Source organism: Dryobates pubescens, chromosome 14 (assembly GCF_014839835.1).
Source record: "Dryobates pubescens isolate bDryPub1 chromosome 14, bDryPub1.pri, whole genome shotgun sequence".
NCBI classification, from domain to species: domain Eukaryota; kingdom Metazoa; phylum Chordata; class Aves; order Piciformes; family Picidae; genus Dryobates; species Dryobates pubescens.
Genome location: NC_071625.1, coordinates 4,635,012 through 4,662,470, shown reverse-complemented (window position 1 = coordinate 4,662,470; position 27,459 = coordinate 4,635,012). Strand labels below are relative to the sequence as shown.

The window sequence follows — 27,459 nt, the reverse complement described above, 5'->3', positions numbered from 1 at the left end:
GGAGGAAAGGCTGAGAGACCTGGGGCTGTTTAGCTTGGAGAAGAGAAGCCTGACAGGGTATCTGCTCAGTGCTCATCAAGAACTAAAGGGTGGAGGGCAGGAGGCTGAGGCAGGACTCTTGCCAGTGGTGCCCAGGGACAGGCCAGGGGGCAGCAGGCACAAACTGGAAGCCAGGAGGTTCCCTCAGGAGCAAGCTCTTGGCTTGGAAGGTTCTGAGCCCTGGAGCAGGCTGCCCAGAGAGGTTGTGGAGTCTCCTCTGGAGAGCTTCCAAAGCCAGCTGGGCATTGTGACCCCTGGCACACAGCTGTGAGTGACCCTGTTGGAGCAGGGGAGCTGCACTGGGTTATCTCTAGAGGTTGTTTCCCACCTCACCACTCTGGGATCAGGGGATCCCAGGAGGTGGAACATGCAGCAGGACTCCTCCAGCCAGTCTAAGTGACTGCTACTGTTGGGACACAGCAGACTCCCCATGATGGAGCCTTTAGCTGCAGGTGCTCTGCCCAGGAGCTGCACACCCAAGCCCTGCTGTACCTGACACTGTTAACCCTGTCCCACCTGATGCCAGGACACAGAGGCAGGAATTCCAACCCTCAGCAGCCACTCAGATTTGATCCCAGAGTCTGAGGACAATCCCTTCCTGTGGGACAGGACTCCCAACAGCTGGGGCCATTCAGCCTGGAGAAGGCTCAGGGTGATCTCAGTGGGGACAACTAACCTGAGGAGAGGGTAGAGAAGGGGGAGCCAGGCTCTGCACAGTGGTGCCCAGTGCCACAGGGTGATGGGCACCAACTGACAAATGGGGCCTGGTTTTTCTGCAAGTGGTGGGACATGGGAACAGGTTCTGCCCAGAGAGGCTCCAGCTGTGGAACCCCTCAAACCTGATGCGATTCTGGGCAGCCTAGGTGACTGCAGGGCCTAGTAGGGGCCTCCTCCAACCCCAAGCGGTCCTGTCCCAGCCCTGGAGGCAGCCCGTGTGTGCTGGCACCACCTGGCACAGGCCAGTGACCAGGGTGCAGTGAAGCCACTGGGCTGTGACAAGGTGGGACCAAGGAATGAAGCCAGTGGGTGAAGTGTGCCAATGCTGACCTCACCCGGCTACTCAGAGGGATCTCTGCCCTGGCAGAGTGCCAGCACCTCCTGCAGAGGGCATTTCTGAGTCAGCTGCCTGGTGCCTCTCCACTGAACTTCCTCTCACCCAGTTTGTCTGAGGCTGGGGCACACACCAGCCCGGGGATGCCACCTCTCCCCCCTGGGCTGGCAGCTGGGGACAGTCGAGTGGTCCAGGGCATGCTCTGCCCAGAGGGGTTGTTCAGGGGCTTTATTGATTTGTCAGCTGGCGAGGCTGGCACACAGAGCACAGCTGGCAGACAGGGCACCAGCTGGCAGGTAGCAAGGCGTCCCCGTGTGGCAAGGAACAGCCCGAGCGAGGTACAATCGGTGCCATGGTGGAGGCAGTGCCACACAGAGCGCGGGCAGTGTCTCATGGAAGCACCCAGCACAGTGCAGAGCATTGGTACAGCACAGAACATTGGTACAGCACAGAGCACTGGCACAGAACATTGGCACAGCATGGGCAGCACAATGTGGGCAGCGCCACATGGAGAACCTGGCACAGTCCACAGCATTGGTACATCACGGAGCACTGGCACAGTGCAGACCATGGGCAGCACAACACAGGCAGTGCCACATGGAGAACCTGGCACAGTCCCCAGCATTGGTACATCACGGAGCACTGGCACAGCGCAGAGCATGGGCAGCACAACGCAGGCAGTGCCACATGGAGAACCTGGCACAGCGCAGAGCACCAGCACAGTGCAGAGCACTGGCACAGAACACCGGCACGGCACAGAGGACAGGCAGCATAATGTGGGCATTGCCACACAGAGCACCTGGCACAGCACAGAGCATCGGCACAGAGCATTGGCACAGTGCAGGGCACTTGCACAGAGCACTGGCACAGCACAGGACACTGGCACAGGGCACTAGCACAGCACAGAACACCAGCACAACGTGGAAGACTGGCACAGTGCAGGACACTGGCATAGTGCAGAGCACCAGCAAAGTGCAGCATGATTCAGCTGGCTTCCCAGGGCACAGCATGGCACAGCACAGCATGGCACAGCACAGCATGGCTTTGGCATGGCATTCCTGTTCGCAGTCCCTGCCACCCGAGCCCACCGTGGCAGCGCTGGGGATGGTCCTTTTCTCCTGCCCACTGGCAGAACCTCCCCAGATCCACCCCAGAAGCAGGCAGGAAGGGCCCAGGGTGCCCCCTCCAGATGCCAAGAGGCTTTAGGAGGCTGTGAGAGAAACTGGGGAATCAGAAGGGTCCTGCTGAGCACCAGTGAGGCTTCTGCTTCTCCTGCTGGATCCAGCTGATGGCTTTGGATGCCTTCTCCTGCCAGATCAAGTCCAGCTCACAAAGTCCTCTCCTCAGCCAATGCCAAGGCCTGCAGATCTACCAAGGCACTGCCATGGTTCTTCTGTGCTGGGGGAACCTGGGCAGAACAGGAGGAACTGGCAGTAAAGGATGGAGGGCAGTGGACCAGAAGCTGCTCCAGGGCTTCAAGCAGCTCCTCTCCTTGTTCCTCCAGGTGCTACCAGCTGGCAAAGAGGAAGCACAGCTCTGGGACCCGCAGAGAGCAAAGCTGCTTGTTCCGAGGGACATCTGTGACCCAGGGGATCCTGCAGCAGCTTCCATCCTCAGGCACCTCTGGGAAAGGCTGCAGGGAGCTGCCCTCTCTCCAGCCCCTCTCAGCTGCCTCCGGCTGGCTGCTTCAGGAGCGGGCAGCAGAGCACCTTCTGCTGGGGCCCAGCTTCTCCTGGCACAGGGGAAACGTCTCCTGTTGGCCAGTGGCGCCTCCAGATGCCGCTGCCACCCCACAGCACGGCTCCCGCGGGCACCGCTGGTTGGCTGCAGGGGAGGGAGGGCAGGAGTCTGGAAGACCCCCGGCTGCGGGCAGCACGCTGCGGCAGCGGCGCCGGCTGCGGGCTCTGCTGCGGCGCCGGGCGCAGGCTCACAGGGGAGGGGAGCGGTGCTTGTGGAAGGCATTTTCCAGGAAGGTCGCCAGCTTCTCGCAGTCATCCTGAAATAGAACACAACACGTGCCAGGGCAGCAGCCTGCCTTGGCTGCCGTGCACGGGGGTGGGAAGGGACCTTGAAATCATCCGGCTCCAACCCCCTGCCATGGGCAGGGACACCTCCCTGCTGGGACCAAGTTGCTCAAGGTCTCTTCCTACCTGGCCTTGAATACCCCCAGGGAGGGGACATCCACAAGGCTGGCCTGATCCCCACACTGCTCCTTGCAGCTCTGAAGGCATCTCCAGCATCACCCCTGCGGTGGCACCGGCTTCTGCAGGCACCTCGCGGCCAAGAGCCCCTGGTGAGGGTTACAGAGCCCCCAGCGTCCCAGCCCTGCTGGCTGGAGCTGTGCCCACGTGCCCTGGCAGCTCCCCCGCCGTGCAGGACAAGTGTCCTCAGCTCCTCCACCCCTGGGAGGGAAGCCAGGTGTGACCACCACAGCGTTGTTGTGCTGGGTGAGGAGGACGTCTGCCACTGGTCACATCAGAGCCAAAAATGGGCTGGAATCTGCTCAGGAGGAACTGTCCACCCACGAGGAGCAGAGGCTGGGGGACAGCTTGGAGCCTCCACAGCTTCCCTGGGCAACTTGTTCCAGTGTCTCACCACCCTCCTAATGTCTGATCTAAATCCAGCTTCTTCCTCAGATGGTTCCATCCCCAGCCACTGTGTCCCTATCTGAGTTTTGCTGTGGCAACAGAACAACTCACAGGCACATCTGGACCATGCTCTGCATGCCACATTCACTGAGAACACCAAAACCTGGCCAGGGACGGAGCCTTCCTGTGCCAGGTGAAACACCACTCAATGGTCTCAGCATTACTCCATGCTCCTGAAGGTCTTTGCCCACCTTAAATGATTCTATAAAGGTGAAAGCACAGATAGGTCCTCAGAGCTCCCAATCTGAAGGACCAGAACAGGTCCAGCCTCTGGCTTAGTTTAATTTCAACTTAATTAAGTGGCCACTGGATCTCAGGTTGCTCCTATGGCCACCTGTCTGCAGTGTCCTCACTTGCTCAGCGTCCAGCCCTCGGTCACTGCTGCTCTGAGGCAGCCCTTGGTCACCCCTGCTGCTGAATTGCTGATACTAGGAAAGTCCTTGGCTCCTGAGGGCAGGATGTGTGGCCCAGGTGGGATCTTTTGTTAGGCTGCTGGAAAACCAACATCTGGGAGCAGGACTCCTTCAGGTGAGGGTGGTGAGAGACCAGAACAGGTTGCCTAGGGAGGTTGGAGATGTTCCACTCCTGAAGGTGTTCAAGACCAGGTTGGATGAGGCCCTGAGCACCCTGGTCTGGTGGAAGGTGTCCCTGCCCATGGCAGGGGGGTTGGAACTAGATGATCTTTAAGGTCCCTTCCAACCCAACACATTTCCTGATGCTATGATTCTAGGTCAGGAACAGGAAGCAGAACTCCAGGCTGGGAGTTCAAGGTCTAGATCAGATCTAAACCCCAAACCTCTGAGAGAAAAGGTGTCTGAGATCTATGGGGTAGGGGAGATGCCAGAGAGGGGAAGATGGCTTAAAGGGAGGTCATCTCCTTGGAGCAAGCAGGTGCTTTACAGACCATGGGAGAAGGACCTGTGTGGGCTGTGTTCTGCATCAGGAGTTGCCCCAGCCCCATGTATTCTCCAGGGTGCAGGAGAAAGCAGCACAGCAGGGCTGGGCTGCAGGTCACCACGCTCAGCTGCAGACAAGGAGAAGCTGTAACTGCCCTCTGCTCCACGTCTCGCTCGCTGGCGCTGCCCTGTGTCTAACGCCAGCACCCAGAGGAAGAAGTCCTCCCAGACTCTGCCTCCAGCCCACAATCCCAAACTCAGACAAAATCACAAGAAATGGGCTTTGATTTCTGCTGCCTCTCCCCAGGCTGCACCTCTGGGTGGGCTGGGTGGACTGAGCTGCTCCCAGTTCCTCTTGGGACTCTCTGCACCGTGACTCCTCTGGCACGGGGAGTTCAGAGGTGTCCAGGCAACACTGGGACAACTCCTCTGGCAGATGGAGGTGACCTCAGCTTCCTGCTCTGGTTCTCACCCTGAGGCTGAGGACACCAACCCCACCATCACAGTAGGACTGTCCCTTCAAAACAGCAACCTGGGGCCTGCCATGAGGAAAGCAGGGAGGCAAAACCCCAGACAGCCCAAACTCCACTCTCCGGCTGATGGAAGTGGGGTGGAGGAGCTCACTCTGCAGTGTCACAGAGGGGCCTGCAGCAGCACAATGGAGATGAGGAGTGGTGAGGGCCTTACCTCGTGGATGAACCCATAGTGCACCAGCTCTGTGGCCAAGTCCTTGGAGTTATCAGCTGCAGAGACAAGGCATGATGAAGACATGGAAGCTCCTGCTTCTCCTAGTTCCTCTACCAGCAAAGCCCTGATCCCAGCCCACAGCACACCTGCTTCACACCTCACCACGCTTCAGGGCACACATTGGGCTGGTTCAGGAACTGCTGGGTAACCCTGGGGCACTCAGAGCTGGGCAGGGAATGGAGCTGCACAAGGTCCAGGAACAAGTCCCAGTCCCACCAAGCCCAGCAGCAGCCTTGGCAACGTGGCACTTTGGGATGTGCCCCATGTTTTGGCTCAGCTCAGCTCATGGAGAGCAGCCAGGCCAGGACCTGGGGCAGCAGAAGACAAGGAGCTGGTGAGGCAGCAGCTTCCACACTCATTCCCAAGCTTTGTGCTTCAATGGGGCAGTCTCCAGGGGCTCCAGAGGTTCCTGTGTGCTTTAGGAAGAAGCCCACTGTGCTGGACCTCCTCTGAAGAGAAGAGCCCTTCCCTTGGCCATGGAGCTCCCTCAGGGGAGAGTGCACCTTCCCCTTTGACAGGGACTGTGGAGACTGCACCAGTGCTCACAGATCACAGACTGGCTTGGGCTGGGAGGGACCTTCAAGGTCACCTAGTCCTTGGGCAGCTTCCACTGGAGCAGGCTGCTCAAAGCCCTGTCCAACCTGGCCTTGGGAATGGGGGAAGAAGTCACCAGTGTCACCCCAAGAATCACCCACGGCCACCCCATGCCACGTCTCCCAGGGTGAAAGGCAGGGTCTGAGCTCCAACACCTCCCTTAGGCTGCAGGTTACCACCACATGCCAGGGGCTCCAAGCCCTGGCACAGAGCAGATAAGAGCTGGTTCCACAGAGATCTGAGGGTTTGCTCTGCTCTCCCAGCACAAGAAGGAAGGAAAAGCTGTTTGGAAACCCAACCTGTGTCTAACCCACCCTGCCCAGGGCCACCAGGCAAAGCTTCTGCACTCACACACAAAATGCCCTTGCAGGAAACCTACTGGGCAGCAGGTCATAGCTCAGCTGGCGGTGCAGCTTGTCCTCCAGGATCAGCAGAAGGGTGAGCTGCAGGGAGAAGAGAGGCCTCCTTACCAGATCAGCTTCTCCACAGGACAGGAAGCTGCTGAGTGCCACCAGCACCAGTTACTGCTGGCAGTGGTTGGCTGGGGACTGCCAGGTGCTGGCTGTCTGGGGCAGGGTGGTGTGAGTGTCTTGGAGGGAAGGTCTCTGAACATGAGTCCACCTGCAAGTGTCCAGCTAGAAAGGAGTAGTTAAAAGATGTCCAAAGACATCCAGGTCTCTCTGCCCTGCAGCCAGGTGGCTTTGTTCTTCTCTGGGCTTCTTTTATGACAGAGGGAAAGAGGTAAGTGAAAGTCATCAGGCACTGGAAGAGGCTGCCCAGAGAGGTGGTGGAGTCACCATCCCTGGAGGTGTCCAAGAAACAAGGAGATGTGGCACTTCAGGACAGTCTAGTGGTCATGGAGGTGTTGGGTGAAGATTGGACTCCATGACCATAGAGGTCTTTTCCAACCTTAATGACTCTGAAATCCTTTGGGGTCTGCAGTAATCTACCTGAGACCAGCCTTCATCCCAGCCAGATGCCAGAGGTGGGCTCAAGATCTGCAGGTCTTGCCCCAGTGCCTGGCATGCAGCAGAAGCTGGATACTTACATGCCACTGGGTCTTGTCCTCGTTCAGCTCCATGTTGCACTGCATCTGCACCACCTGGAGGAGGAAGGAGCAGGCACCAGAGGGGGTTAGAGCTGCACGTGCCCAGCAAGCTCCTCTGCCTGCCCCCAGTGATGGCCAGCAGGCCAGGAGACAGAGGCCAGGGCAAGAAGTGTGACTGATGATGGTGGCTCACAATGTCTCACTGTGTGCATGACCCTAAAGGGCAAACACCAACTCCTGCCCAAGGGCAGGAATAAACCCTGGCCAGGCCATGGGCAGCAGTGGCCTGGCTAGCAGGAGACTTCACTGCTGGAAAGACTCTGGGGCCATGGTGGGCAGCAAGCAGGACATGAGCTGCAACGTGCCTTGGCAGCAGGAGAGGCCAGCAGTGTCCTGGGGCACAGCCAGGGTGTGAGGGAAGTCATTGTTCCTCTTGTTGAACTTCATCCAGGTGCTGCAGCTAATTCTGGCCCCACAGAACAAGGAGGACATTGATGAACCAGAGCAAGTTCAGGAAAGGGCCAGCAAAGTGATCCTGGGCTGGAGGGCTTGTCCTCTGCTGAGAGGCTGAGGGAGCTGGGCTTGTTCAGCCTGGGGACAGGAAGGCTCTGTGGGACGTGACACCAGCCTGCCCCTACCCATGAGGGGGCTGTGCTGCAGCACCAACCTGCACTGCTCAGGGGTGGTTTCCACAATGGCTCTGGGGGGGCTTTACTTCCCTACAGAGGAACCTGGATGGGCTGGATTGATGGGCAGAGGGCAGTGTAATGAAGTTCACCAAGGCCAAGAGCCAGGCCCAGCCCCTGGGTCCCACCAAGGCCAGGAAGGCTCCAGGCTGGGGGCAGAGGGGCTGGAAAGTGCCTGGTGGAAAAGGCCCTGGGGGGTTGGAGGCAGCAGCTGGAGAGGAGTCAGAGAGTGCCCAGGTGGCCAAGAAGGCCACCAGCAGCCTGGCCTGGAGCAGCCCCAGGCTGGGCAGCAGGAGCAGGGCAGGGATGGTGCCCCTGGGCTGGGCACTGGTGAAGCCACCCCTTGAGTCCTGGGCTCAGGTTTGGGACCCTGACTCTAAGAAGGACCTTGAAGGGCTGGAGGTGTCCAGAAAAGGGCAAGGGAGATGGAGAAGGGTCTGGAGAAGAAGGAGAAGAGTCTGGAGAACTTGTGAGGAGCAGCTGAGGGAGCTGGGGGTGTGGAGCCTGCAGCAAAGGATGCTGAGGGGAGACCTTGTGGCTCTCTGCAACTCCCTGAGAGGAGGCTGGAGCCAGTGGGGGCTGAGATCTCTTGTGCCAAACACTGAGCCAAGAGGAAGTGACCTCAAGTCTCCCCAGGGGAGGTTGAGGTTGGCCATGAGGAACAATTTCTGCCCCTTGAGGCTTGTCCAGGCCTGGCTCAGGCTCCTCCGACCGGGGCTGGAGCTCAGGGCATGGCTGAGGGAGAGGGGTTCCTGCATCAGGATGTTGGGCATGGGACCATCCACCTGCTGTCCCCCCCAGGGCTGGCCTTACCTTTCTGGTCTCCACGTCAAAGGGCTCTGGGGTGGGAGTCTTGGCCTTCTGAGGGTCCTCCTGGGGCTGGGAGAGCACTCGGGGGAGGGCATGGGGCCTGGACACGGCGAAGTTCATCAGGGGGTAGATCCCATTCCTGGTGCAGACACAGAGAGGGGACAAAAACTGAGCCCTGTCCTCCTGCAGCCCTGGCACAGGTCATCTTTGGAGCTCCATGGCCCTGACCAGGGACCTGCCACCGCAGACTGGCTGCACTAGCAGGTGGGCAGCATGGTGAGGAGGTGGCCCAGGCTTGATTGCCCCTGGGGGGACCTCATCGGGGACCACACACCAAGGCCTGCTGAAAATGGGACCTTCAGCTCCAGTTCTGCCCTTGAGCCTGTCTCCAGGCTGCCCAGGCAGAGACCCTGTGGCCCAGAGCTGGGCAGACCCATGCCAGGTCAGCCAGCACCACCCCAACCCACCTGACATCCTCCAGGAACTTGTCGAGCTCCAGGAAGGAGACCTCCGAGTACCTGGGAGAGAAAGAGGACAAAGCTGGCTGGGGGAAGCAGGAGAGCAGAGCAGTGCAGAGGTGCTGTGCTGTGAGACCAGGGCCACCTGGCAGGAGACAAGTCCTGGCTCATGGCCACGGCTGCTCCGGAGCCTCTCCCTGATCCTCACCTCCACTGCACCCCAGGCCGACCCTCCCTGCGGATCTCTGCCATCACCATGTTCAGGTCCAGCTCCTTGATCTTCTCCTCCACCACGTTCTCTGGCATCAGATCTGGGGTGCAGACAAAAAGGGATCATCACCTGGGAAGTCCATGAGGTGGCTTCTGCAGCATGGCTTCCAGAGAAGGTCTTGGAGCCCCTGCATCTCTCCCCAGCTCGCTGGGCCAGTGGCAGGAGCTGGGTGGGCAGGGGGCACATGGGTGCTCTGGTGGGACAGTGGCAGGAGCTGGGTGGGCAGGGGGCACATGGGTGCTCTGGTGGGACATTGGCAGGAGCTGGGTGGGCAGGGGGCACATGGGTGCTCTGGTGGGACAGTGGCAGGAGCTGGGTGGGCAGGGGGGCACATGGGTGCTCTGGTGGGACAGTGGCAGGAGCTGGGTGGGCAGGGGGCACATGGGTGCTCTGGTGGGCCAGTGGCAGGAGCTGGGTGGGCAGGGGGGCACATGGGTGCTCTGGTGGGACAGTGGCAGGAGCTGGGTGGGCAGGGGGCACATGGGTGCTCTGGTGGGCCAGTGGCAGGAGCTGGGTGGGCAGGGGGCACATGTGTGCTTACACTGGTTGTTGATGAAGCAGTGAGCTGCAAGCAGCTTCAGGGAGTGGACCTCGAAGAGCACCCGGTGGAAGAGCAGACTGTTGGCTGTGGGTCGCTTGTCTGGGTTGAGGGTCAGGCAGGACAGAATGAACTCCTGAAGGACAAAGCAAAGGGATCAGCTGAAGGGGAGCAGGACCTGCTCCAGCCCCACCACAGCTACCACAGCTCCCCCTGCCACACCCCAGTGATACTCCCTGGGGTGGGCAAGGGATGTGCTGAAGTTACCCATGGGCCAGCAATGTGCCCTTGTGGACAGGAAGACCAAGAGTCTCCTGGGGACATGCAGCAGAGTGTGGCCAGCAGGACAAGGGAGGTTCTCCTGCCCCTCTGCTCTGCCCTGCTCAGCACACAGCTGCACAACTGGGGCCAGGGCTGGGCTCCCCAGCTCACAGACTGGGAACTGCTGCACAGAGGCCACTGGAGGCTGGGAAGCTGCTGAGAAGACTCTGAGGAGGGAAGAGTGAGGGACCTGGGGCTGCTGAGCCTGGGCAGGAGAAGACTCAGAGGGAATCTTCTCAGCATCTGCAGGGTGGGGGACAAGAGGCTGGGGCCAGCCTCCTGCCAGTGGTGGCCAGGGACAGGCCAGGGGGCAGCAGGCACAAACTGGAAGCCAGGAGGTTCCCTCAGGAGGTGGAGAAGGTGGGCAGGGCAGCTGAGAGTCAGGCTGGCAGGGCTGTCCCCATCCTCCATCTGCTGCTTGCTCTGAGGGGACACAGCCCGAGGTGTGGCCCTGTGCCTGGCGCCTCCTTGCCAACCGTAACCTGAGCAAAGTCCCTGGAGAAGCCCAGGCAGGGCTCAGGAGGTCCTGCAGCAGGGTTTGCTCTGCAGAGGTTCTCTCTGTTCCCTGCCCAGCCTCGTGCCCAGCAAATCCTGCCAGCTCCCTATGCCAAGAGGGATCAAGTGGTGGTGTCACCAGGGGTCAGGTAAACTGTGCATGCTATGGGCATCTCCATCCTCACGTGCTACCAGCCTGCTCTCCTCGCCGGCAGCCAGGCTTCTGCCCTGCTGTGGTGCAGCACGGGCACAGCCCCCTGCCAGGGGCACATGGGCTGTGGGCTGAGCTACCAACCTTGGGGAATTTTGGTCTCCTCTCCTATGAAACCAGCGACAGGGCAAGAGGAAGCAGCCTCAGGTTGGCCCAGGGGAGGCTGAGGTTGGCCATGACAAAAATTTTCTGCCCCCTGAGGCTTGTGCAGGTCTGGCCCAGGCTGCCCAGGGCAGTGGTGGAGTCCCCAGCTGTGGTGGAGCTGTGGTGCTGAGGGCCATGGCTTGGTGGTGCCCTGGCAGTGCTGGGATGGGCTCCATGATCTTGGAGATCTCCAACCCAAATGACTCTGGATGAGGCCAGCATATGCTTGTCCTGAGGACACAAGTGTGGGTGCTGGGGAGAAGCAGGGGACCAGCAGAGTCCAGGCACCATGGCCATGCCCTTCACATCTCCCAGAGCGACTCAAGACAGCCGACAACCAAGGCCAAGGGTCTCCCGGGGGGCACTCAGAAGAGTGTAGCCAGAAAGTCAAGAGAAGGTCTCCTGCCCCTCTGCTCTGCCCTGGTGAGGCCATAGCTGCACAACTGGGGCCAGTGCTGGGCTCCCCAGTCCAGAGGCTGGGAACTACTGGAGAGAGGCCACTGGAGGCTGGGAAGACTCTGAGGAGGAAAGGCTGAGAGACCTGGGGCTGTTTAGCCTGGAGGAGAGCAGCCTGAGAAGGGATCTTCTCAATGCTCAGCAAGAGCTAAAGGGTGGGGAGCAAGAGGCTGGGGCCAGCCTCCTGCCAGTGGTGGCCAGGGACAGGCCAGGGGGCAGCAGGCACAAACTGGAAGCCAGGAGGTTCCCTCAGGAGCAAGCTCTTGGCTTGGAGGCTTCTGAGCCCTGGAGCAGGCTGCCCAGAGAGGCTGTGGAGTCTCCTTGTGTGGAGAGCTTCCAAAGGCAGCTGGGCATTGGGATGCTGGGCACCTGCTGGGGGTGCCCCTGCTGGAGCAGGGGGCTGCCCTGGGGGAGCCCCAGAGGTCCCTTCCAGGCTGAGCCAAGGGTGCCAGCAGCACTCACCCGCATGTTGGGGTCGTCCAGCGAGTGCCGTGCCCGCGCGATGGCCTCCTCGGAGACCCTCGTGTCCCCGTTGCTCTGGATCTCCAGCACGGCCATCTGGGGAGGAACCAGCCCAGCCACAGGTCAGCACGGCCAAGCCTTGGGGCAGTCCCTCAGTGCTGCCTACAGGGACATCCCCTGGCAGGTCCTCACCAGGACCCACCACCCAGCCAGGCTCTGGACCTCTGTGCTCCCCAAGGCTCCCAGGCCGCTGGGTCCCTGCCCCTGAGGCCACTCTCTGGCCAGCTCTGTGGTGGGACAGGTGTGGGAGGCACCAGGCAGACCAGGGCCACGCTCTGCCCAGGCAAGCTGAGCCTGAGGCAGCAGGGCCTCTTGGAGCAGCATGGTCTGTACCCACCCCTGTGCCCTCTTGCCAGAGCTGCTGCCACAGCCCAAGGAGGAAGAGGAAGCTCCAGCAGAGGTGGCCGAGAGGCACCAGCTGGACACGGCAAGGGGGAACTGAGCTGCTGCCTCCAGCTGGGTGGTCCAGCGGCAGGAGATGTTCTGCTGGCCTCAGGGAGATGCCTCCATCACTCAGTAGATCCCCAGCTCACAGCCTGGGGAAGGTGCCCAGGCCACCATGGTGCCCAGCAGCTGCTCTGTGCCCAGGGCTGGCTGCAGATCCGTACCTCCAGGGCACACATCCCAAAGGAGAAGATGTCCACAGCCGTCCCGTCTGTCTTCTCTGCAAAGCCAAGCCAGGACCACCTCAGCTCACCTGGTCCTGGTGGCATCTGCCAGGCTTTGGGGAGCCCTCCAGCCACAAGCAGAGCCACAGAGGTGCCCATTCCACGTAGGCTCCACATCCCACTGCCCAACAACAACTATCCCCAAAGTGTACCCACAGTGGTGCCAGGGTCGCATGGCACCTGCTTGGTGACTCACAGCCAACAGTGCTAGCTGTGACTGTACCCAGTGATCCTGCAGAGCTCCTCACCCCCATCTGCCACAGGACTCCCCACATCCCTCTATGCCCATGCCTGGCACAGGACTCCCCACATCCCTCTATGCCCATGCTTGGCACAGGACTCCCCACATCCCTCTATGCCCATGCCTGGCACAGAACTCCCTGTACACCTCTACACCCATGCCTGGCACAGGACTCCCCACATCCCTCTATGCCCATGCTTGGCACAGGACTCCCTGTACACCTCTACACCCATGCCTGGCACAGGACTCCCCACCTCCCGCTGCACCCACGCCTGGCACAGCGCCCCCCGCAGGCCCCCGGCTGGCACAGGAGGCCTGCAGCCCGGTGCCCCCTGGCACTCACGGCCGTACTCCGGGGGGAAGAAGTGGAGGTTGCGCAGCTCCTCCCTCTCGATCCGGATTGGGCTCCGCAGGTCGTCCGGCAGCGCTGCGGTGGGAAGGGGACACCTCCAGCACCTCCACCCCTCCAGCTGCCACCCAGGGGGCTCTGTGCCCTCCTGCCCAGCGGGGCCGCCCATGGGCACCCCTCTGCTCCCAGGTCCCAGAGGGACAGGGGTCCCGGGGGGTCTCTGTGCCCCCCTGCCCGCCCGTGGGCACCCTTCTGCTTCCATGCCCTGGCTGCCTGCAGGGCCCAGAGGCTCCTCAGAGGCACCATGCCCCGCGGTGAGAGGTGCCCAGGGCTTGCAGGGGAGGAGCCCCGGAGGTGTGGAAGGGGTTGGAAGGGACCTCTGCAGACCATCCCGTCCAAGCCCCTGCCAGAGCAGAGGGAGATTGACCCAGGGATGGGACCTAGGTGGCAGTGAGAGGTGGCAGAGAGGCACTCACCATTTGCAAACACCCGGTGCCAGACTGCCGGGCAGCACCAGGGCGGGCACACGAGAGGCAAGGAGTGGAGGAGAGAGAAGAAAGCGTTCCAACCCTTGCTCACCACCCACCCCACCTCATATCACCCAACATCACCCCAACACCATCCCACCCCACCTCACATCACCCCAACACCATCCCACCCCACCCCAACACCATCCCAACACCATCCCACACCACCCCAACACCATCCCACCCCACCTCACACCACCCCAACACCATCCCACCCCACCTAACACCACCCCAACACCATCCCACCCCACCTCACACCACCCCAACACCATCCCACACCACCTAACACCACCCCAACACCATCCCACACCACCCCAACACCATCCCACCCCACCTCACACCACCCCAACACCATCCCACCCCACCTAACACCACCCCAACACCATCCCACACCACCCCAACACCATCCCACCCCACCCCAACACCATCCCACCCCACCTCACACCACCCCAACACCATCCCACACCACCTCACACCACCCCAACACCATCCCACACCACCTCACACCACCCCAACAGCATCCCACCCCACCCCAACACCATCCCAACACCACCTCACACCACCCCAACACCATCCCACCCCACCCCAACACCATCCCACCCCACCTCACACCACCCCAACACCATCCCACACCACCTCACACCACCCCAACACCATCCCACATCACCCCAACACCATCCCACACCACCTAACACCACCCCAACACCACCCCAACACCACCCCACACCACCCAGCACCATCCCACACCACCCAGCACCACCTCAACCCCACCTCCCCATGTCCCTCAGTGCCAGCTGCCTGCAGCAGGTGCCCACCAGAGCCAATCTTGATGAGCCCGTTGTGCTGGATGAAGATGGTGTCACTGGTGAGGTTGCCATGGATGATGGGAGGCTCACAGGAGTGCAGGAAGCTGGGGGGCACAGAGCTGTCCTGAGCACCTCACCTGTGCCCAGGGACAGGCAGGGCAGTGCCAGCAGTGCCAGCTGTGCCCTCCTTACCTGAGGGCAGACAGGATCTGGGTGCACCAACGCTTCCAGGCCTAGGGCAGAGACCAGAGCTCCCATCAGTGACCAGCAGCAGCTGTGCCTGATCCCTGCCCCCCATGGCCCAGGGGGACATCTGGCCCCCACAGAGCTGCTGCCCGGGGGACTGCCAGGTGCTGTGCCGCCCTCAGCAGCCTCCTTCCCAGGCCCTGCCTGGAGGACACCACCAAGTGCTGGTGGAAGCAGGAACAGCAGGTGCCAGTTCTGGCAGTGGGGTCCATGCTGCTCACCAACAGCTGGAGCAGTGCCAGGCTGGTACCAGACCAAGCTCCATCCTCCCTGGGCACCTCTCAAGGTCAAGCACAGCGCCCCAGAAGGGTCCCCCCAGTCCTCAGCCAGTGGAGCCCTGCCTGCAGAACCCACCCCAGCCCCATGGGCAGTGGGTTTGCAGGTGGCACTGGTCCCCGGCCGAGGCTGGTGGAGAAGCAGCTCCCTCCTGAAGCCCAGGCAGCAGCAGAACCTCACTGCTGCAGCTTCCAGAAGGTTCCCCACACCCAAGGCAGGTCCCAGCAGCAGGATCCTATCTTGGGCTCTAGCTCTGACTACCACCAAGGTGCCACCACCCACAGCAGAGAGTGCCTGGGTAACTTGGGGAGCAACCACACACTTGCTCGACCTTCTAAGTGGCCAGAAACCTTCTCTGTGCCAGCAGGTACAGAGCTGCCCAGCCATGTTCCCAGGGCCCCCTGTGCTGCTCCCAGGAGCCCACCCTGGCATTCATGGCCTTGTGGTTCTTCTTGGTCTTCTTCAGGAACTGCTTCAGGCTCCCCGAGGACACGTACTCCGTGATGAAGATGACCTGGCAGGGAAGGGCAGCATCAGCTCCCTGAGGGTCCTGCCCCCTTCCAGGGGGCAGCATGGAGCCCTGGCAGGGCGAGGAGCAGGGCTGGGATCCCCCCACACCGGTGTCCCTCCCCCAGCCCGGCGATCCCTGCAGACCCTCCGAGCCCTCCCTACCCGAGCCTTCAAGTCCTTCACATCCAGCCAGTACTTGTGGAGCTTCACGATGTTGGGGTGATCCACCAGCACCAGCTGCTCAAACATGGTCTTGATCTTCTCCTGTGGGCAGAAGAGGACAGGGTGGGTGCCAGGTAGCAGGAGGACACCTCTGAAAGCGAGGGGACGGTGGCTGGGGAGGGGGCTGTGCCCCTGGGCATGGGAAAGCTGGGACTGGGGGGCAGCCGACAAGGGAGCTGCCTCTGAGAGGCCAGGGACAGCTCGGTGCCAGGGAGGTGGGAGCACAGCATGAGGTGGGCCCACACCACCAGGCACCAGCAATGCCAGGGTGGGCAGGCACAGTGCCTAACGGGACACTGACCCTGGTGGGTCACTGACCGAAGCGTGCCAGGCACGATGCCCCGGCGATGCCCGGGGCTGGCGGGCACGGACACTGCTGTGCATGTGACACCAACCTCATGAGCTTTGAAGGCCTTCTTGTCAGTGAAGAGCAGCTCGTTCCACACCACCTCCACACCCTCCTCTGTGTCCATGGCCAGGAAGGTGCTCTGGATGCCAGGCATGTTGCCCTGGTTCACCTGCAGGCATGGGAAGGGGTGAGACAGCCTGGCTGTGCCCTGACCACGGCCACCAGGCTGCTGGAGGCACATCCTGTAGGAACATGGCCCTGAGGTCCCTGCTCGAGGACTGCCAGGTAAGGGGAGCAAACCCCTGTCTGCTGCCTGTTCTGCCCTCAGGACCTGCCTGCTCAGCACCCTGAGCACTGCAGCAGCTGGCACAACCTCTCCAGGGTCTGAGTGCACAGGAGAGAGCCAGGATGGGGTCAGTTCCCATGCCAGCTCCCCTCCTGAGTGCATTCAGCACAGCAAGGTTCTTCCAGCTTCCTCACCCCTCTGGGTCATGGAATGCTTTGGCTTGGAAGAGACCTTTAAGCTGATGGAGTCCACCCAGCACTGCCAGGGCACCACCAAACCAAGGTCTTCAGCAGCAAAGCTTGACAACTTGGAAACCCCTCCAGGGATGGAGACTCCACCACTGCCCAATGCTTGGCACAAGAGCTCTCAGCCCCAGCTGGCTGCAGCCTCCTCTCAGGGACTTGCAGAGAGCCACAAGGTCTCCCCTCAGCCTCCTTTGCTCCAGACTCCACACCCCCAGCTCCCTCAGCTGCTCCTCACAAGTTCTGCAGACCCTTCTCCTTCTTCTCCAGACCCTTCCCCAGATTCATTGCACTTATTTGGACACCTTCAGCCCCTCGAGGTCCTTCTTGGAGGCAGGGGCCCAAATGTGACTCAAGGTGTGGCCTCACCAGTGCCCATTAGGCATGAAAAGAGGATTGTTCTGTGGCTGCCAGGGCAGAGCCCTGCTGTGTCCCAGGGCAGCTGTGGGCACAGACGTGGGCACACAGCACCCCCAGCACTGGCAGGGCACAGCCGGGCAGCTCGTGGCCCAGTTCCTGCTGCAGACACACAAAGCACCTCTGTTCCTTGTTCTCCACACTCCAGGCTCCACCAGCTCCACAGAGCCCAGCACAGAGCAGCCAGTGACCACAGCCACCCAGTGCTCCCAGCAGCCAGGCAGTGCTCCCAGTGTAGGCACAGCCCAAACGGAAGTGCCCAGCATGGGCACTGCTTGGGCGCAGTAGGGAGACAGCGCAGCCCTCACCCACAAGATCCTCCAATCCCAGCCTGGTGGGGTGGGAAGGGAGCTCTGGAGCTCCCCCAGAGCAGCCCCCCTGCTCCAGCAGGGGCACCCCCAGCAGGTGCCCAGCATCCCAATGCCCAGCTGGCTTTGGAAGCTCTCCACACAAGGAGACTCCACAGCCTCTCTGGGCAGCCTGCTCCAGGGCTCAGAAGCCTCCAAGCCAAGAGCTTGCTCCTGAGGGAACCTCCTGGCTTCCAGTTTGTGCCTGCTGCCCCCTGGCCTGTCCCTGGCCACCACTGGCAGGAGGCTGGCCCCAGCCTCTTGCTCCCCACCCTTTAGCTCTTGCTGAGCATTGAGAAGATCCCTTCTCAGGCTGCTCTCCTCCAGGCTAAACAGCCCCAGGTCTCTCAGCCTTTCCTCCTCAGAGTCTTCCCAGCCTCCAGTGGCCTCTCTCCAGTAGTTCCCAGTCTCTGGACTGGGGAGCCCAGCACTGGCCCCAGTTGTGCAGCTATGGCCTCACCAGGGCAGAGCAGAGGGGCAGGAGACCTTCTCTTGACTTTCTGGCTACACTCTTCTGAGTGCCCCCCAGGATATCCTTGGCCTTCTTGGCCACAAGTGCACAGTGCTGGCTGATGAGCAGGCAGAAAGTTCCCTGCTCCAAGCAGACCTCAACCTTCTCCATCTGGTGCTACAGAACAACCAGGCTGGGGCTGAGCAGCTGCCCCGAGCTCCACAGGCACACAGACACTGCCTTATGCACATGGACATCTCTGGGGTCAGAAAGAACCAGCCCTGGGGCACCTTGGTGTCCCCAGGCTGTGCTCTCAGGAGTTCCCGGCAGCCCCGTGTGCTGCTGCTGGTGGGCACACAGGGTGGAAGAGGCTGGGGACCTCCCTGCTCAGGCAGCTTCCAGGCAGGAGCCAGCCCCCAAGCTCACTGGGGACGCAGCAGCCGAGGTTTGCAGGAGATCAGGTGGCTCCTTACAATAAACCACTGCCTTCTCCACCTCACTGGGCATGCAGCTGGCCAGAGAAGCAGGCTCAGTGTGGGGGTTCTGGGGCCCTGGGAGAGCAGCAGTGGCACAGGGCAGGAGATGCTGGCATTGAGACTAGGCTTGGAGAAGAAAACAAACACAAGCTGGGTTGTCAGCTGTCTTGAGTTGCTCTGGGAGACGTGAAGGGCATGGCCATGGTGCCTGGACTCTGCTGGTCCCCTGCTTCTCCCCAGCACCCACACTTGTGTCCTCAGGACAAGCATATGCTGGCCTCATCCAGAGTCATTTGGGTTGGAGATCTCCAAGATCATGGAGCCCATCCCAGCACTGCCAGGGCACCACCAAGCCATGGCCCTCAGCACCACAGCTCCACCACAGCTGGGGACTCCACCACTGCCCTGGGCAGCCTGGGCCAGACCTGCACAAGCCTCAAGGGGCAGAAAATTTTCGTCATAGCCAACCTCAGCCTCCCCTGGGCCAACCTGAGGCTGCTTCCTCTTGCCCTGTCGCTGGTTTCATAGGAGAGGAGACCAAAATTCCCCAAGGTTGGTAGCTCAGCCCACAGCCCATGTGCCCCTGGCAGGGGGCTGTGCCCATGCTGCACCACAGCAGGGCAGAAGCCTGGCTGCCGGCGAGGAGAGCAGGCTGGTAGCACGTGAGGATGGAGATGCCCATAGCATGCACAGTTTACCTGACCCCTGGTGACACCACCACTTGATCCCTCTTGGCATAGGGAGCTGGCAGGATTTGCTGGGCACGAGGCTGGGCAGGGAACAGAGAGAACCTCTGCAGAGCAAACCCTGCTGCAGGACCTCCTGAGCCCTGCCTGGGCTTCTCCAGGGACTTTGCTCAGGTTACGGTTGGCAAGGAGGCGCCAGGCACAGGGCCACACCTCGGGCTGTGTCCCCTCAGAGCAAGCAGCAGATGGAGGATGGGGACAGCCCTGCCAGCCTGACTCTCAGCTGCCCTGCCCACCTCCATGGTCCCCAGGCTCAGCAGAACCTATCCTGCCCTCTTCACCCCACACTGTGGCCCTGGCCAGTGGCTGAGCCTCCGGTGGCCCCTCAGCCCCCCAGGCACAGGGAAGCGGAGAGGGGCAGGTGGAGCTGTCCCCAGCAGGTCCTGCAAGAGCAGCAGAGAGTGGGCAGTGGGCATCTGAGGGTGAGGAGCTCACCCAGACTCCAGGCACCCAGGGGTGAGGGGGGCACCCGTGTGTAGGAGCCCGTTCTTGTACATGTAAATCAACAAAGATAAAATCACCTTTGTTCCCCCCCAGACAACAGCTGCCCGGAGTGGGGGGTAGAAAGACCACCAGAAATATGCAACAGAGATAAACCACATCCTGGCCAGATTAGCCAGGGAAGACGTGAACAAGGCGGAGGCCACACCGGTGCCGACCCCCTGGAAGGTGCAACAAAGCCTGAGAAGGACCTGCCCGATGGGGCAGCTCTGCCCCGCAGAGAGCACAGCCGGCAGGGGCACACGCAGGGGTGTGAGCAGCGGGTGGGCTGGGTGAAGCTGCAGGGAATGAACCGGGAACAGTACAAAAGCCCTGAACTACAGCAGCGCAGAAAGGAAGGCCACCGTGGCTCAGCCTGGAAGCAGCACTCTAGGGCGCCTCAGCACCACAGACCGTGCCGTGCCCTCGGATCTGCCTGCTGCAGACAGGAGCTCCTGCAGAGGGGAGCAGACGCCGCTGAAGACAGCACACGCTGGAAACGGCACAGGACAGCACTAGCTGAAATGAACTTGGGCTTCAAAAACTCGCTCTCTCCCCTCCTCCAGCCCAGGACATGACAAGGACCCTGAACATCTCCTCCTCTCCCTCCTCTCCCTTCCTCGGACCTCCTCCAGCCAAAGAAAGCGTCTGGGGGGGGTTGGTAATACAATTCCTTTCCGGCTCTCTCTCTGCATGTTAACTCTCTCTCTCTCTCCCTTCTACTGTTCTGTCCACGTTATCCTTTAATAAACAGCCCTGCTTTTGGCGTTTGGCCTCGTTTGTGCCTTAATTCCACAGCACAGGAACGTTCAAACCAGAACCCAGTCTCTCTCCCCCGTTGGACTCTGACCCCATGGGCAGGGCAGTGGGTACCAGGGGGTGAGGGGGTCACACAGGGTCTGGGCAGGGAGTACCTGGGCATAGGGGGGGATTACTTAGTGAGGGGTACCTGGGGGTGAGCAGCCCACCCAGGATCCTGCTGTGGGATTCTCTGGTTGAAGAGCCAACTCAGCCCCCACCCTGAGCTGGGGTCTCTGCCCGGGGTGGGACACCTGCTGGCACAGCTCCCAGCCCCTTTATCCCCAGGGACGTGGCCAGCACCAGCAGCAGCACCAACCAACTCTGGAGCAACCTGAGCCTAGCAGGATGTCACCTCATGGCAGGGACACCAGAGGCTGTGACAGAAGAGCTGCCAGGTGACATCCATCTGCAGCCCACAGCAGGACAACAGCTCCAGCCTGCAGGTCTGCTGGTGGCTCTGCAGGAGCCAGAGCAGGGGCAGAAACAGGAGCAGGGGCAGAAGCAGCAGGGGCAGAAGCAGCAGGGGCAGAAGCAGCAGCGGCAGAAGCAGCAGCGGCAGAAGCAGCAGCGGCAGAAGCAGCAGCGGCAGAAGCAGCAGGGGCAGGAGGAGAGGCAGCAGGGGCAGAAGCAGCAGGGGCAGCAGGGGCAGGAGGAGACATCTGCAGTGCCCGCTAAACCTGTTCTCCACGGTGCTCCTGTTACACAACAGCAGGTGAAGGGAACTCACCAGACAGAAAATACTTGGATTCCAGAGGAGCATTTGGGTCCCACCCTCACAAAACAGCTGAAAGGGGCCTCTGGAGCTCACTCAGTGCAGCCCTTCATCAGCCTCTTGCCCCCGACCCTTTAGCTCCTGCTGAGCATTGAGAAGATGCCCTCTCAGGCAGCTCTTCTCCAGGCTCAACAGCCCCAGGTCCCTCAGCCTAGCCCCTAAGGAACCTCTTCTCCCAGCAGGATCTGGAGCAGAACTGGCCTGGTGCTGACAGGAGGGGGCTGGACATTGTCCAGCCACTGCATGCCCCTGGCTGCCCATCCCTGTGCCCAGCAGCTGCTGCAGCAAACCCGGGAGTACCTGTTCTGCTTCCTGCACTGGGCACACAGACAGGAGGGGAGAGAACTAAGAGAGAACCTGAGTGATGAAGGCAACACAAGTGGGGTCTCCATCCACAAGCACCTGGCCTGTGGGCAGGGGGCAGCTAGACCCCGGGGCCTGTTTGCTTCAGCCCAGGAGGTGCTGGCTGCACCCACAGGAGGTGTTGGCTTCACACCAGGAGCCGTTTGCCCCCAGGCAGGAGACTCGAGCCCTGGCTGAGCACTGCCCTGAGCCACTCCCCAGCTCAGTGGCACCTCAGAAATTCACTGGCTCACCCCTGAGCCCAGGGCCAGGTGGCAGGGGGGATGGAGAAGCCTCTGCAGAACCTAGCAGGGAAGGAGAAGGGTCCCCATCACCAGCATGAGCTGAGCATGAGGGAGGGAGGCAGGCAGAGCCTGGGTGGGTTGGGCTGGGAGCAGGAGGGGACAAGGACAAGCTGGGCACACAGCATCCCAGGCCTTCAGTGCCTGCCAGTCCAAACTGCAGGCAAATGTACACTAAACAGGGCTCATCCAGGAGGTGATGGACTGTCCTGGTGATTCCATTCCAGCTGGAGAAACCCAAACAGCAACAACCCCTCAGGAGCCGAGCAGCAACCAGCAGGAACCATCCCCACTAAGAGGGATGCACTGGGACAGGCATTTCCCCTCCTGCTGTGCTGGCACCCAGCAGACCCAGCTGAAGATCTGAGCAGTTTGGTCTCCAGGAGAGGCACCAGCCCACCTCACCAACCAGCTCCCAAATGTTGTGGTGATGCCAACACCACCAAAGGAGCACAAGATCACCCTCAGCCCATTTGGTGACGTGGCTGTGGGACACCTCTGTGGTCACAGAGGTGGCACACAAAAGGCCCCGGGGCTGAGCATGCTCTCTGGTTACAGCAGAGAGAAGACCTGGATCTTCTCTGGTTACACCAGAGAGGAAGGAGAGAGGAGACACAGGGCCAAGAGGAGAAGAAGCCTCCAATACCCATCCACCGTGAACAATGCCCCCAAGCAGGAAGACCAGGCAGGGGGCAACACAGGCTTGGTGAAACCAGAAAGGACCCAAACCAGGGGGATGCCAGCAGCTGCCAGCCTGCTGAGCCCAGAGCTGGGCAGGTGTGGGGCATGGCAGAGAAGCCCAGCAGGCAGGAGCTGTCCTGGGAGCTCCCCCAAGAGCTCTCTGAAGCAGGAGGTGCTGCGGTGGAGCAGAGGGAGGGGAACAATGAGCATGTTAGGGCAGGAGAGAGGACAAGCCCCAGCTCCAACCTCCACCACGCTGACGTCAGGTCCCTGCCAGCAGCAGAACAAGGCCAGGGATTGTTCCACCCGCGGGGCTCAGCCAGGATCAGGGGAGCCTTGGGAGGGGGAAGGAGCACAGGCAGAGGAGACCTGCAAGGTGACAAGGAGGAGGCTGGGTCCAACCCAGCCCTGCCTGTGTCTGGACTCCATGCTGAGAAGACCACATCTATCTGTCCCTGAGTTCTGCCACCCCAGGTCCAGCAACCTCACCTGGTGTTCCAAACAAGCCCAGTTAAACCCACCCCAGGCTGTCCCACCTCCAGCTTGGGGCACAGGGCAAAGCCCGACCATCCATGGGCACCAGCAAGTCCATCCTGGGATGTCAGCAGTGAAGCTGTGGCACCAGCATGGGCAGGAGAGCAGAGGGCAGGAGCAGACCCAGCCAAGCCCCTGGCTGCTCCCCTCCGTGGAAACAAGGATTGCCCTCAAATCCTCCTTCAGCAGCTCCTCCCCTTCCTCCTGTTCTTCTCCTGCTGCTTCTGCAAGTTACAGCTCCTGCTTTGAGGGCTGGGTAGCATCAACCCTTCTCCTAAACCTGGTGGCCAAAGTGGACTACTTCAGGCAAAATCATGCCTGGCCCTGCTCCATCTCCACCAGCCAAGCTGGAGCTGGGGCACCACGGAGCAGAAGATGGTGATGGAGGCCACAGCAGAGCTCCAAGTTGCAGACAGCTCTGAAACTCAGCGCTGTGAAACAGCTGAGCTTTGCCCCAGGTCTTCTGAAGGGAACAGCCTGAGGAACACCAGGAGTAACCCAGAGCATGGTCCACAGGCAGGACAGCAGGAGGGGACACCTGGAGATGGGCAGGAGAGGATGGAGAGGTGGTTGAGATAACAAGCTGAACCTGGTCAATGTGGTGCTAGTGAACAGTGGTCACCAGTGCTCATTAGTGGTCACCAGTGCTCAGCAGCAGTGTCCACAACCAATGGTTGGACTCAGTGACCCTTACATTCTCTTCCAACTAGCATGATTCCACGAGTCCATGATCTATGGGTTCTGAAGTCCTCTCTCCAATGGATGAAGGGTTTGTGCAAGCAGCAGGAATGCCACCAGCCTGTTCTGGGTCCCAAAGGTCACCCAGGAACCTGTGTGCAGAGAAGGAGCACTGCAGAACTTCTCACACAAGCAGCAAACCACTTGGTTCCTCTTCCTGGCCACTCCAACTCCTTCAGGAGACTAGGAAAAGTCAATGGAGTCACCAGAGAAACAACTTCTGAAAGAACTCCTGAAAGGACTTCTCTTCTCCCGTGGAAACATCCCCACAGCAGTGCTCCTGGGCTGCTCCTCCACAGGGATCCAGGGGAGAAGGGAAGGAGGCAGAGCACAGGCAGAGCTGCCACCCAACATGATGTCCCCAAGAGTCACAAGACATTCTCCACACGTTCTCCACACACTCTGAGTCCTGAACTATTCCTGGAAGCCTGTGACTTCCCATCCACGAGGAATGTTTTGTCACCAGCAGGTGAAGGATGTTGTGAAGGAAACATTCTCCTCCCTGGTGGCCCTGGCCACGCTCAGCTCTGCATGAAGACCTTAGCAGGTTTTAGCTGTTGTTCTCTGTACCTGATGGTGGTGTGATGAGGCACCTGGGGAGCTGAGCTGCTGCTCTGTGCTCTGGTGGAGCTGTGGCAGCCATGGTGTCATCCACTGCACATGTCACTAACACACCAGCAGCTCCTTGCAGACTGTGCCACAGAGCACCGTGCTTTGAACATGGGGTAGGATGGATGGGGGCTTGACAGAATCAGAGAATGATGGAACCTTTGGGTTGGAAGAGACCTCCAAGCTCCTGGAGTCCAACCACTGACCCAGCACTGCCAGGGCACCCCCAAACCATGGCCCTCAGCACCACAGCTCCATGGCTTGGAAACCCCTCCAGGGATGGGGACTCCAACACTGCCCTGGGCAGCCTGGGCCAGGCCTGCACAAGCCTCAAGGGGCAGAAATTGCTCCTCATGGCCAACCTCAACCTTCCCTGGGGAAACTTAAGGCCACTTCCTCTTGGCACAAGAGCTCTCAGCCCCAGCTGGCTGCAGCCTTCTCTCAGGGACTTGCAGAGCCACAAGGTCTCCCCTCAGCCTCCTTTGCTCCAGGCTCCACACCCCCAGCTCCCTCAGCAATTCCTCATGAGTTCTCCAGATCCTTTTTCTCCAGACCCTTCCCCAGCTCCCTTGCCCTTCTCTGGACACCTCCAGCCCCTCAAGGTTCTTATTGGAGTCAGGGGCCCCAACCTGACCCCAGGACTCAAAGGGTGGCCTCCCCAGTGCCTGCTAGTCCAGGGGGACCATCCCTGCCCTCCTCCTGCTGGCCACCTCAGCTTGCCAGCCGCTGCTGAAGGTGTGATGCTGGAGCCCATCACCCAGTTATGCCACCACACCACGAAACACTCTGCAGCCTCATTGCCACTGTCCTCCCATGTGCCCCTGCCCACCATCCCCACCTCTCCTTACAGGTGGCACAGGGACCGACCACCAGAGCACAGTGGGGGGCTGAGGTGAGATGAGGTGGTCCAGAGCCCTTGTCTGGAGAGGAGGAGCCAGGTGCCTAGCCCTGGGGGTGGAGGGGCACAGGGTGAAGGGGCACAGGGACCAGTCCTGTCACCACCATTCACCAACAGAGTCTATTCCTGCAGCAGCAGCCCAAGCAGTGACCCACAGCCAAAAGCCTGGCCCAGGAAAACCTGACAGGACCCAGCTTGGTGCCAGCTCCCGCCCCACACCGGGCATGGCTGCTGGCACCAGGCACCCAGTGCCAGGGCATGGCAAGCCCAACTTCTCATACATGGCACGGCCTGACTCCGGGCATCCCACACCGGGCACCCTACACTGGAACACCCACACCAGGCACTGCCACAATGGGCACTGCGCTCTGGGCACCCCGCACCAGGGCATGGCAAGCCCAGCTCCCAGCTTCCCATACTGGGTCATAGCCTGGCTTCCCGCTCCGGGCATCCCACACCAGGGCACGGCAAGCCCAGCTTCCCATACATGGCACAGCCCAGCTCCCTGTGCTGGGCTCTGAGCTGCTCCCCACACTGGGCTCCCCACACCAAGACACCCTGCACTGGGACACCCCGCACTGAGTGAGCACCCCGTACCGGGGCACGGCAAGCCAAGCTTCCCACACTGGAGCACAGCCTAGCTCCCTGCACTGGGCACCCCACACCAGGCACCCCGCACGGCGCGCCCCGCACCGGGACATGGCAAGCCCAGCTTCCCATACCGGAACGCAGCCTGGTTCCCCACACCGAGCTCGTCACACCGAGATCCAGCCCAGTTCCCGAAACAGGACCCCCTCCCCGGGGCTCCCCTTCCCCGGAGCTGCTCCCTCGTTCCCGCAGCCGCGGCCATGACCGGGTGCGAGCAGCGCAGCCTTGTCCCAGTCTCTGTGCCCGGTCCCTGTCCCGGTGCCCGTCCCGGTGCCCGCACGCACCTGCTCGCGGCGCTTGTGCCAGCGCCCGCAGGGGCTCTCCTCCAGCACCTCGCTCTCCTCCTCGCTCTCCTCCTCCTTCTCCTGCGCCAGCCGCGCGTCCGGCTCCGGCACCGCCATCCCGGGCCGAACCAGGCTGAGCCGAGCCGAGTCTCTCCGAGCCAAGCCGAACCGCGGGCTGACAGCGCGGAGCTGCTCTGAACCGAGCCGAGCTGCTCTGAAGAACCAAGCCGAGCTGAGCCGAACTGAGCCGAGCTACGCTGGGCACCGAACTGAACCGAGCCGAGCTGCGCCGACCTAAGCCGAGCCGCGGGCTGGCGGCGAGGAGGCGAGGCGCGCCGAGCCGCTCCGAGCCGAGTATCTCCGAACTCAGCCGAGTCTATCCGAGACGAGCCGAACCGGGAGCTGACAGAGCCGAACCCCTTCGAACCGAACGGAACCGCTCCGAACCGAGCTGCTCCGAACTGCGGCTCGGCAAAGCCGACCCGCTCCGAAACGAGCCCGAACCGCTCCGATCCGTTCGGAACCGCTCCGATCCGTTCGGAACCGAGCCGATCCGCAGCGAATCGCACCGAGCCGCTGGAGCCCAGCCGCGGGCTGTCAGCGCCGCGGGGCCGTCCCGGGCTCGTCCCGCCCCGCTCCGGACGTGCTGCCGCGCACGGCCCGCCCCGCGCCGCCCCGCCCGGTCCGGCCCGGTGCCGGCACCTCGCGGACGCTCCGGAGCCCCGTCGAGCCCGTCTGGGTTCCCCCCGCAGCCCCGCTCCTCGCAGGGCCCGCAGCCCGGCCCCGCACCCTCCGCTGGGCCTCTCTTCCCCCGGCCTCTGGCCAGGCCCCTCTCGGCGGGGCCCCCGAGCTCCCCCGGCCCTCCCGGCAGCCCCGAGCGCTGCCGCCTTCCTCCCCAGACCGCCACGGCCATCACCTCCACCATCACCGCCATCACCTCCACCATCATCATCATCTCCATCACCATCATCACCTCCACCATCATCATCATCTCCATCACCATCATCACCTCCACCATCATCATCATCTCTATCACCATCACCCCCTCCACTATCACCCCCACCCTCATCATCACCACCTGAGAGCAGGGCCTGTGTGACCTTCATAAAGTACAGCAAAACCAAGCCCAAGGTCCTGCACCTGGGTCGGGTCTGTCAATCCAGGCAGGGGGTGAAGGGCTGGAGAGCAGCCCTGGGGGCAAGGACTTGGGGGCTGCTGGGTGAGAGGCTGGACCTGAGCTAGCAGCAGGTGGAAGGAGGGTGGATTCTGCTCCTCT

General features: G+C 61.4%; 1 protein-coding gene across 2 annotated transcripts; it reads right to left on the bottom strand.

Annotated features, from left to right (window-relative positions):
* Positions 1-2,990: 2,990 nt before the first annotated feature.
* NRBP2 (nuclear receptor binding protein 2) lies at positions 2,991-26,864 on the bottom strand. 2 transcript variants are annotated; one of them, XM_009897106.2, is made up of 18 exons: positions 26,184-26,864; positions 16,176-16,298; positions 15,721-15,822; positions 15,473-15,562; positions 14,719-14,759; positions 14,536-14,630; positions 13,670-13,693; positions 13,188-13,271; positions 12,544-12,599; positions 11,876-11,971; positions 9,790-9,922; positions 9,186-9,288; positions 8,987-9,037; positions 8,523-8,658; positions 7,024-7,077; positions 6,355-6,418; positions 5,322-5,377; positions 2,991-3,086 (listed from the first exon to the last, which is right to left on the bottom strand). In XM_009897106.2, exons 1-18 carry the CDS (start codon positions 26,298-26,300, stop codon positions 3,018-3,020), a joined length of 1,494 nt encoding a protein of 497 aa, XP_009895408.1. In that variant the 5' UTR covers positions 26,301-26,864; the 3' UTR covers positions 2,991-3,017. The 2 variants fall into 2 exon arrangements, 1 of the variants encoding a protein (XP_009895408.1); XR_008462597.1 differs by having other exon boundaries at positions 3,029-3,086; positions 6,327-6,418.
* Positions 26,865-27,459: the final 595 nt, after the last annotated feature.